This window comes from Indicator indicator, chromosome 20, assembly GCF_027791375.1.
Source record: "Indicator indicator isolate 239-I01 chromosome 20, UM_Iind_1.1, whole genome shotgun sequence".
Classification (NCBI taxonomy): Eukaryota; Metazoa; Chordata; class Aves; order Piciformes; family Indicatoridae; genus Indicator; species Indicator indicator.
Genome location: NC_072029.1, coordinates 16,124,153 through 16,135,841, shown reverse-complemented (window position 1 = coordinate 16,135,841; position 11,689 = coordinate 16,124,153). Strand labels below are relative to the sequence as shown.

Below are 11,689 nucleotides of genomic sequence, written 5' to 3'. Positions count from 1 at the left end.
GCAGTCCCCCCCACTGACAATGAGGCTCCGATTTCTGTAGCTTGGAAGAGGAGGTGTGTAAAGCAGTAAGACCCAGAAATTAATTCAGTGCATTTGGCTGCATATCACATTGTTTAGATTACTGAATGATACTAGGAGTTTGAAATGCCTTTGGTTTAAATTTTATTGATTTAATCTCTTTATGCATTAGCACAAACAAGTAATTTCAACATTCCGTGCTAGCTGGGACCCAATGTCTATAGCAATCCAAAAACTTTTACCATTTTCTGCCCTTCATTAAATTTTAACAACAACAAAAATCCTTAATCACCCAACTACAACCAACTGGTTTAAAAGGTACTAAAAACTACTTCAACCTAACCAGGCCTTAAGCATCAGGATTTGGCACACATTTTAAAAACAAATTGAAGTTAAAACTGAACTCCACATTCTGCAACACTAAACGAACGTTTTACTACATGGTTTCTTTTGAGGTGGCAAGAAATGACTGTAAAAGCTTTGCTGTTGCCAGAACTACATTGCTTAGAGAAAAATATCCTGTGGGTCACCATTTGTTGCCATGATTTACAAAGGTAAGGTCTATAGTCGGTATCAGTTTCGTGCTGAAGTTTTAAAGGAAAAAAGCTTTCTGCAGAGTTTGTAGATTTCTGCATAAGTGTCTGTGTTGTTGCAAAGAGGGCTAAGTGATGCTCTCTCACAAGCTTTCCAAGAAAGTTGGCACATTTCTTCAGATTCATCTCCTGCAAGTTAAGACTCTCCCCTCCATTGCTTCTGTCTATCCAGTAAAAAGCTGATATGCTATCTAAAATCAAAAGGCAGAGAGACGGGTGAGAGCAAAACATGTTTTCTAGAGAGTAGAGAGTGAGGAGTAACTGAGTGCTGCTACTGCAGTTCACCAGAAAAAGCCTCCCCAGGCACTGCTTTATCATTTCTTCCGTCGGTTGAGCTAACCTGTGCTCAAGAATGGTGACCAGACGAAGCATATCGAAATGGTAATCTGTGTCGATGAACATGACTTCCACCTCCAGTCCTCCTCCTGATTTGGGGGTGATGCAGCGGGCTACTAGGTGATAAAGCATTTCTGTTTTTCCTGTTCCTTCTGGACCGTGGAATTCAATGACATCTCCTGTTCAAAGACAAAGCAGCAAGTTGTCAGGTAAGAGCATTTATGCCTCAGAGCCAGTTTTTGGTGTTTCCTCAACCAGTGTTCACTATTCCACTGAGTGGAAAATGCTTTCTTTGAAATGTCGATATCCACAAAATAGTTTAAATCCTGGTTGGTTAATATCCACCAAGAGAAATTTTAATTTTCAAGAAAGGCCTCTAAAGTGAAGAAAATCAACTGGGAACAAAGGTTGAAAAAACCTCCCTGCCAACAGCATCCAGGACTCTGATATCAATAAAAGGCTGGCAACTGGATTTCTTCTATTGTAGCAGAGAGATATGAAACTGCTTATTCTGACCAGGGGAACTCACAGATTCCTTCAACTCCAGGCAACGACTCTGCTGTCTGAAGCAAAGGTCCTCTGCTCATAAATAGACTCAGCCTAACTGCTTGATCCATGTGGGTCAATAAAATACAGATCAGATAAATTGAAAACGTTAATTAAAAAGGGCATTATACTTTACTGGGAAACCAGTTCTGTTGCTGGATGTAAATGCATGATACTCTAAAGTCTTTTCCAAAGTCTTATGTTGCCTGTATGAGAGTAAGATACTTAAAAAAAAAATTAATTTACTAGTTGCTCTTTATAAATGTCTACTTTTGGAAATGGGATTATTTATTCATGACATTTTGGATTTTAGGCAGAATGGCAAAGACATGCAGGAAGGTGAGAGATTTCTATGGCCTTGGCAAGCACAAATGGCATAGCAGCTTTTCACAGGGGGGGATGCAAGACTAAGGAATTAATTGCAACTTTCCTGGAACATGTCTGTGCCTGCCTGAGTTAAAAGGGTTTTTCAAGTCATTAGTCCACTTCCAGAGGATGTCCTTGTTCATACATGCATTTAATGTCAAGGTGCAGCCTGAAATGAGGGGCAGAGTGTGGCTGGGTAGAAACTAAGCTCTGGCTTCACCCATCACAAGCACAGAAAGCAATTTATGCCTGATGTGACAATTTTATTCATTTCAGTGACGTTCAGACTGCTTGTCTCTCCATAATTAAATTGCCACTGCTCCACAACTGTAATTCCATTTTTATGAATTTCTGATACTTTGAGAGATATATTAAAAAGCTCGATTGTCTCCCAGTCCTTCCCTCAGCTGTTCTGAATGGCTTTCCCCACTTTTTAGATGAGTGAGGACCACACCTCCTATGACATAGAGCTGTGTTTTCTCTTCGTGTTCAGAGGTCACAAAGTTCAAGGCTACCACTTGCACCCAGCAGCTGCTCTGCTGTCACAGACTGTGCCAGGGGCATAACTACACCCTATTAGGATAAGATATCAGCTTGGAAGAACTCCTCCTAAACATGCTGGGTAGGTCATTCCCTCATATTTCATCCACTGAAGTATTTTAGAACCATTGTGTAGGATATCTCTTGCTAAGGAACAAAGTGTATCTTCTGTCTGCCATTCTGACTGGCATTTCTGAAACCAGACCAATAACTGAACTGGGCCAATATACTACATGGATTGTTTCACCCACCTTTACAATAAAATGTGACTTACTCAAAGTCAGCAAACCCAGCAACTTTCTATGGCCACTCAGAAGCAGCAGTGGATAAATCTGGAGCTACTGTTTGGTAACACTTCAAAAAAGTTATTCTGTGAAATAAAAGCTTGACTTAATCCATGTGAAGATGTTCTACCAGGATGCCTGTGTATCACAGAATAACACTGGATGAGCTTTTATTGGCTGAAATAACAGATTTATTTAAGTAAAAATTCTAAGTTGAATGAAGCCATTCTTGGGAGTTTTGGTGGTGGTGGTTTATAAATTTTAACAAGACAGCTAAGGACCCTTCAAAGCTTGTTCAGCACTGCTGAACAAGACACACATCCGCACCAATGCAAACACTTAACTTACCCTGCAAAGACTAACAGCTTGGACTGTGCAGAACCTCACGAGAGCTGGGGATTTCTGTGCCTTCATGATTATCAAAGAAGCTGCCCACAAGAAGAATGGCTGCAAACCAGAAGCCATTTATAGCACCATCTATAAATGTAGAGCTTCATTAAATTAGCAACCAGGCTGGTACAGTAAGATAAGAGGGGAAGTACATCCTTCTGGATCAGAGAGGACAAACCAAGACACAGCAGAGGAGGAAGTGCGGCCAGCAATGTTTTCAAGAAACCTTTGACAACCTCACAATAGGTCATGGAAGAAATTTAGTGATCAGTGCACTAGCATTATCCATCAATGTCACAATAACTTTGAAAGGAGCATTAGTAAAATGATCCCGTCACAGGATGAAAACAGGCTGGAATAAAGTTAATGGGAAATTTTCCTGTCAGAATTGGTGTTGCCCAGTGTTTAACAGTAGATGAATGTCAGCTTGATAAAAAGTGTAGAAAACAAACTAATTGGGTTAATAAAGGCTTAAGATTGTGAAGATATAACATCAAGATGGATGGGCAGGATGCTTTCATGTGAAATTCAGCACTGACAAATTCAAGCACATTTTAAGGAGTCACTCACATTGCTTGGCTCACAGCAGCCTGAACTGGCTCACTATGAGCAGATTAAAGAGTACAACAGTCCACTGTTAAGCAGTGGCACACAGGACAAGCTAAATGATGTTGCACCAAGGCAAATATTTAGGTAACACTAATGCTATTAGGATACTCAGCAGTAACTCTGCAGATTCCACATCACTGGATACCTTGAAGTTACTGACCTAGTAATTTACAATACTGTGCAGAAGCCATACTACTGCTGAATGTCACAGCCTTATACAGACATCCACACCTTCACCGGTGGCATAGGAGAAATATGAGTGGCAGTGGTGGAAGATTATTTAAAGCTCGTGTCAGTTTTGCTCCGTTCCAGAAGAGCCTAACTGGTATGTAATTAATGTACTTAGGTGTTCTTAAATAGGCAAGTCCATCATAATTAGAAGCAGTGACTAGACTATCACAGCAGTACCTATATTAGCTGTTCCTATTTTATAGCACTCTGGCATACACGTTGACATAACCTTTGATAGCTTATTGAAACTTCATATATATGTTTGTTTCAAATGCCATCAGGAAAAAGAGTAATTTAGGTCTTTGCACTGCTTTAATCAGAGCACTTCCGATTAAGAGCTGTTCAGTACAGACTTCACGGGCAATGTATTACAGTATTCCACAGTGACCTACTAAAAAGTCAGGTTCATGACAAATGGAGGTAGGTCTTCAACAGGGATTTAAGGCTGAATAATGAGAACACACATCAAAATAACACATGGACTCACATAAATACTGTGGTATTAAAAGACAAAGCAAAACTGTAATATAAGGTGAAATCCATTTGTGTATGTATAGCTACAGATCTGTGCTAGTATGTTAGGCAGTTTCATTAATGTCATCTAAAAAGCATGAACAAAGTGAGTAATAATTGATGCCATTCGTTAAAAGCAGAAATAAAATAGAAGTGCCTCAGAAGCCCAATGACTGTGCTGGCAGACAGAAACCAGTGAGGAATTCAGAAGGCTTCCAGCCATCTTAAAACTGAGATTCTGGAACAGTCTTTGGACAGACATGAAAAAACCTACATAGCTTTAAGATAAATAATAATTTATTGATAGTAATTTGATGATGTAATTATGTAAAGCTGTTGACTGGGATGGTAAAGGCAATGACTGACTCCCAGAAAAACTTCTTATGGTCTGTTCTACCAGAACATGGCCAGTTTAGTCTCAAACATTTGGGGTTTGTGTGTAAAGTTACTTACAAACAAAACAACAGACTGTAAGATCAGGATTTTCATTACTGCATTTTTTTTTCAAAACAAAAATATCTTAGGAGCCTTGTAAAACACACAGCAATTTGACTACTGGTTCTTAACTCTTCTGGGTAACAAAGCAGTTCAGAATTGAGGGCATTTAAATAATCTTCTCTGTTCCATTTGCATTGGCTTACCAGTACTTCTCTGTCCTTTGTTATCTTGTATCTGAAACTTTCTGGGGCAGGAATCATATATTACTAAACCACTAATGTATTCTTATGTGCTGCAAAATAATACATAGGTAGCCTCACAGTGACTGCATTTGTGGACTAAGCATCACCTCTCAGCCAATTACCACAATTCTTTTTATTGCTTTTTCTGCTGTTTCTTTTGAACCTTCTCTAATTTGTGGGAATTCAAATTGCAGACATGTATGCTGATAACCACTGCAGCCACACACTTTTCATATGAAACCCATTCATTCATACATACATTTAACAACTGGAGTACCTCCTAGCATGGTCCTTATCATGTGCCATTCAGATGCCTTTGTTAATACCTATTTCTAGTTTTGTGTAATCAGAGCAGTCAGTTCCACTGTGAAATCCATGGAATTTCACACAATATGGAAAGCCAGTCTGACTACTTGAGTAATCAAGGAATTACTAAGTGTGCTAATTTCTCTTTAACTCAGTAATTTTTTTCATTAAAACATCCAGTCTTGACCTTAAAACTTTTTCCTGGAAGAATGTACCTTAAACTTCTTGTGCTGGCATCACTGGGAAGTAGCCCAATTTCTCCCACTGTAATTCTTATTTAATCACTGAAGGTCTACGTAGGTCATTTTGAGCCTAACATTGTCCAAGAACTCATTCAGATGATTAGTATCTATGTTCATAGTTTAACTGTTTCTAAAGTTCCACCTAAGTGTAATTAGGACTTCTCAGGCCAAGACTGAATGGCTTTGATGAAAAATATGGCTTGCTCGTGTCCATTTTCCAAATGGATCCAGACCCATTCTATGTCACCGAATTTTGCTATTTTCTATATCTTGAGTTCTTTGTAAATTTCTACAATTATGACTTTATGGTGTTTTTCAGACCACTGATTAAAAAAAGGTTAAATGACAGAATCCAGAACAAATTTCTGTAGAATTACTAGAAACAGACCGATGTGCTTGTTATTTACTCACCCACACCTGTGTTTTGAAGTCCATCTTCACACACCAGCTACTTTAAAGTCCATTTAACAACATCTTTGCATTATTTCATTTTATCTAGTTTACACAAAACTACATCAACAATTACAATTCTGAATCCAGGGCAAAAAGATCTACTTGTATGCTTATCTGTCACACTGCTCTGAGAATACTTTTACATCAACATTTTTCCACAAATGGGATAAAGATGCAACTTTACCATGAACAGGAGACCCCTCCTCAGCGAACAGGTAAGGTTCAAGATTCTTCAGAGAACTTCTGCCCTCAAGTCGTGCAAGTAGCTTTAAAAGAAAAGACAAGAGATGTGCTGTTAACTCAAAATAACAGACCTTGGGAATCACAATTCACAAGATTCTGAGGACTGGGAGCTGTCCATGCCAGCTCTATCAAAATATTAGTTTGATTCTAAAAATGTTTTCATGAATACATATGGAAACCTATAGTCTGGACTACAGAAGGTTCCATCCTGACAAACAATTAGCACAGATTCAATGGCAATAAGGAGCAGATATTCATTAGGAGAAGCAAAGCTTAAAAACAAAAAGCTGCAAAGGTAGACTAGGAAGAGGGATTGCCTCTGGCATACAGCAGTGCTGCCGTCTGACAGAACAAAGGGAAAGAAGATCGTTTGTAGTACCCAGCACCTCCACATGAAACTACTGGTTGAGAGGTGAAACATTACCCATCATCAGTCTCCTGAGTCAGTCCCTCTCAGCATTCATAAGTAAACCCATGTATATTTAATCTGAAAAGTTATGCAGGACTCTTTGGGACTACAATCCTATTGTATCAGAGTTCCTTGTGCAAACAGGGTAGGGATTAGGAACAGTCAAAATTATTAGGCCACCAGTGGCTCTGCAAAAACCTTTCTAAAGCAAACTTGGATCTGTAAGCATGTTCCTCCAAAGCCCCTTGTAAAGCAAGTCCATTGTAAAACAAATTAGTCCAAAGGTCGTGCACAGTTTCTTAAACTGTCAAGTATTTGTGTAGCAAGTAGACAGGTATTCACATAATTTGTGTTATTTGCAGTTCTGGCATCCATTCACAAACTAAGAATGAGTATTTCAACCAGAAGTGAGCTGTTACTCCCTATGTGCATTAACACAGATGGAAAAGGCCGCTGTCGGGATGCTCAGAGCATTGCCAGAGCATGTACCCTAGTGCCAGGTATTTCATTCTCCAAGACACCCAGCTGTCATTTAAAGATTGAAACAAACCAAATCCTGTTCATTTTTATCCTGTCCTCCTTAAAGCCAGTCACCAAATGAGCAGTGAGCACACACCTTGAAACGCATGCTGCCTTATCTTGCTTTCCTCCCTGCCACATCAATGAGCAGCATTTGCTCTGCTTGTCTTAAAAGTTGTTTGAACAGTTGTGTTTGTGTGTGTTTGCCTTTAACAGTAGAATAAAACTCCATTAAATGGCCCTGAATTTACTTCAAGTGGTCACGATGGGAATCTAAGCGCGACATTTTCATTGACATTTTAGCATTTCCTTCCATTAACAAAATGTCAATGTTTTTGCCTTTGTTTGTCTGTTCACACACATTCAGGAGAGTTTTCTGACATGTCCACTGAAGGGCCATAAAAACACTTGAATTGACCTCGCTCTGGATCTGAGGATACTCCTGTTATGTTTCACACATTTGTGCAGTGCAGAAAACACTCAGTGAACTCTTGAGTATTTTGAGAACCAGTAGGGTTTTGTGACCTCAACAAAGCAAAGATCCAGATGATCCACAATCATAGAGGAACATATCTTGGGGCACATAAACCAGGAGCTTGCAACCACCAAGGGGGCCTTTGCAGCCCACTCCCATGCTAGCAGCTGTCTGCACCTGGCCCTGGCCCCAAGTGTGGAGAGGCAGCACCCGTGCAGGACAAGGACCAGAAATTTCTCACCCCCTCCTCCACACTGGGAGTTAAGAGAAACAGGAAAACCACCACAGGCTGCTGCTGTCTGATGCTCTTCATTTCTTAGCAAAGGAAGCACCACTCTGCCACTCAGTCATCATGGGGGCTTGATTATTGGCACTGCTGGGGCTGGGAGCCACAGCTCTTACTGGTCTAAAGACATTTCTGTGGCCTTCAGTTTCCCAAATTTATTTGTACACTAATGAATATGTCCCCTGTAGTTCATTTTTTCTGGAAACAACTGGCCCATCTCTTCCAAGACTATCTCCTTCTTAAGCTTATTGCTGGAGCTGTAGGAAACACAGTAGATTGATCGCTATCATTTAAATATGATCTGTGGTTATTTAAATGAGAAGTTTATTCATTTTAACTACAGGTGCTTACTCTGAGCACTGCTCACGTAGGTAGTTTATGATAATACTCTGATGAGAGCACACCTGTGTTTGTATCAAACTTGTATTTACTTCCGAGTTCTGAAGCAGAATCTCCAAAGGCACTTGCCTCATTAGTTTCATGCTGGGAGCAACAGGGTTCCTGGCAGAAACAGCTAACAATTTTCCTTCAAATCTAACAAAGGTTTGTCCACACTGCAGCAGAAACGATGGAATCAAAGCTGAGATGGGACACTAGAAAGGTGTCTCCCACCTCAGCTGATACTATGGATGGGGACAACACAGGTTTTTCCAAATAGGCAAAAGTCCCCTTGGCTCTGTTCCAGGGGAGGCATTTCCATTCTCCCTTCCCACATTTTATTCTGAAAAATGAGGGCCTAGCGGGTGCGTGGAAATAGACAGCTTTTATAGGGTGATCTGGATAGTGGGCATCAGGTGTCCCAAGCTTTGTCACAGACAGCATACAGAACACCCTAGCACAGTACCGCTGAAACACAAAATGACCTCAGAGATCATCTGTTCCAACCTCCTCGCCATGGACAGGGACTCCTTTTGAGTGGGAAAAGCTCAGGAAACAAAAAACCCAAACAACTGCAAATCATGTATCAAAGACTTCAGCTTCTAAAACATAACAACAGCTGCTTGTTTCTGCCTTCATAATGTTTGTTGTATCTTCTTTCACACAAAATACCACCTTTTAGTGACCAACTAGTGACAGTTCTTTGCTGTTAGGTGTTCTTCGAAAAACGTAATGCTAGCAATGTAGAAAACAAGCTATACAGCAAGAGTCAGGCAACAGCTGGGTTAAGCTTTATTAATGGCAAGGCTGATGAGACTCAAATATTTCATCTGTCTTTTATATCATACTTTTAATGAAGAAATATGCATATGGGCAGTCCTACATTACATGCTTATACTACAGTGGTTTCAATGAAGGCATAAATGCAAGCATACATGTAGGTCTTGTCAGGAATGAGATATTACTTCATTAAAATGTTAAAGAAATTCAAATTAAATACTCCAGCTCTGTCAGAGGCTGTGAGCTAACCTACAGGCTATTTACACATACAAACCTATCTCAAGTATGAGACAAAATGTAATTTTCAACCACTATAACCACTCTGAGCTTTTGTAAACTTTGGGCACAAAGACATATGCAAGCAATTTATAATTTATTTTACTGTGATATACCAAAGCTGTTTTGCAAGAAGCTCTAATTTGTCCTATGAATTATATTCAATAATGAGTACAAGACTGTGGTCTCATTGCAACTGTCAGTAAAATCTGATCATACACATCAGGCTATTTGAGGAAGTATTGGTTTAAATTCAGTATTTTCTGTTTAAAGGGCTTTTACCATTTTTTTTTCTGGATGATGTACTCAGATCAGCCCATTGGTTACCAATTCTTGGTTATCCATTCCATCATGGGCAGTTGCTGCCATGTGTGTTTCCTGTTTGCATTGCTCACGTGGACAAATAGATGCATTTACCTGCTTGGACACAGGGCACAGATCATGTCCTTAATTTGCGTGTATTCACTGACAGCAGAGAGCTGCTACTCTATTTTTCTTAAAGTGCGAAACGGCCTTAAGATCCGAGGTCCCACTGAAAACACATGGAGCTTGAACAAGACGTAAATACTCAGTATCACAAGCTTCTATGCACTACTCACCCTGTTCTGATATAGTAACAAATCTCACAGAATCACAGAACCGTGGGGGTCGGAAGAGACCTCTGGAAATCATCCAGTCCAACCCACCTGCTAAAGCAGGTCCAAGTAATTAACTTGCTGAGCGCCAAGTAGAAGTCACTAATAAACATGGCAGAAGAAAAAACCCACCCAACAAAACTCACAAACTCTTTTCTCCGAAGAACAGGAAAGCAATCCCACCTTCCATATTGTTTATTTAAACCAAACCTTCCTCATAGCTCTTCTTCCTTACCGCATCCCTCTCCCACGTTTGTGAGACGGATCGCGCAGGAGACCTTTACAAAGGAGCTACGGAAACACCTGAGTAACCTCTCCTGCGCTGCACCGAAGCGCCATGGCAGGAGCCGAGCACCAAAGCGGCAGCCGGGGACACGAAGACAGGGCAGGGGCACAGCTATCTTACACTGGCTGAAGCCTCAGCCAGGGGCCAAAACCCCTTCAAACTCGAAGTGTTTCGGGAGTACTGTACCGCCGGGGCACCTCCCGCCGTCCCTATCCAGCGACAGGCGCACCCCCGAGGGTGCCTTCCCGCACCGCTGGCGGAGGGGGCCCCTCTCCTCCCTTGCACAGAGCAGGCGGCAGCCAGGAGGAGGAAGGGCGGCGGAGGCGGGAGGGTGCGGCTCTGCGGCGCGGCTTCCCCTCCTTCCCTCATACACCACCCCCTCGGGAGGCTCCGCGGTCGCTTCCCTGCCCCCGCCCCAAGGGGGTGGGGGACGGTGCTAAGCTCCTCGGGGCAGGCGGAAGGGAGTGCCAGGCGTTTCCCCTTCCCCGAGCTGCGGCCTGGCCTCGCCTCACCCTCCCCGACCGCCACAGGCAGGCGGTGCCCGGCGCCCCGCGGCTAAAGGAAGCTGGGGGCGGCGGTGGGGAGTGGAGCACCTCACCTGAGTGCCCGACTCCGCCCTCCGGAACGCGTCACCCATGGCGCGGCTCGGGGAGGGGGCGCGCTCCCGCTCCGGCTGCCAGCAGCAGCTGCACCAGCGCTCGGCCAAGACTATCCCCGGCTGGGTGCCTGCGCCCCCGAGCGGTGTATGCTCGGCCGGCGGTGTCGCGCATGCGTGGTGCGTCTTGTCGGCGGGTTCGAGTCCTGATTTCTCGTCATGCCGCGTCAGCCCGGCCTAGCGCCGCCTGGGGTTCCCGAGGGAGCGGTCACTGTAGGGCGCAAGGGTCTTTGTTTGTTTGTTTTAAAGGGCTTGCCTTCCACAGGTTGGTGGCTTGGGCTGTTTTTCCTGCTTCAAATGAAATATGGGCAGGTGGCTGGGTTGATGTGATTCGAGGGATGCTCATCTGTGTGTGACATGGAGGGTGACGTGACTCAAGGGATGGGCATCTGTGCAGCCGCAGTTAAACACCTGACACCTACAAAATTGCTCTTTGCAAAAGCCAGCTATCAATTATGGGTTAAATTAAAAGGGGTCTGGAATACCTGACATACATAGGGTGAACAAACCTGCCTCAAGTGGCCTGTGATCCTTAGGGCAGGAGCTGACCAGCTAGTGAGATCCTTGTGTGGGTGGCTGTGCACCCATGGCCAGGAGTGGGACCTGTGCCTCATGAGGACCACATCCCATATGCTGTGGT

At 42.6% G+C, this 11,689-nt stretch overlaps 1 protein-coding gene across 1 annotated transcript; it reads right to left on the bottom strand.

The window, feature by feature from the left end:
- Positions 1 to 307: 307 nt before the first annotated feature.
- Positions 308 to 11,031, bottom strand: XRCC2 (X-ray repair cross complementing 2). Its single transcript, XM_054390226.1, has 3 exons — positions 10,993 to 11,031; positions 6,292 to 6,373; positions 308 to 1,126 (listed from the first exon to the last, which is right to left on the bottom strand). The coding sequence occupies exons 1-3, from the start codon at positions 11,029 to 11,031 to the stop codon at positions 411 to 413; spliced, it is 837 nt and encodes a 278-aa protein (XP_054246201.1). The 3' UTR covers positions 308 to 410.
- Between the last annotated feature and the right edge of the window lie 658 nt (positions 11,032 to 11,689).

Excerpts from the sequence above, each read along its gene's own strand:
- XRCC2 (XM_054390226.1), bottom strand. The coding sequence starts at position 11,031 with ATGGGTGACGCGTTCCGGAGGGCGGAGTCGGGCACTCAG. Across the intron at positions 6,374-10,992 it reads GGGCGGAGTCGGGCACTCAG|CTACTTGCACGACTTGAGGG; the intron begins GTGAGGTGCTCC and ends TTTCTTTTAAAG. Across the intron at positions 1,127-6,291 it reads GGAGGGGTCTCCTGTTCATG|GAGATGTCATTGAATTCCAC; the intron begins GTAAAGTTGCAT and ends GTCTTTGAACAG.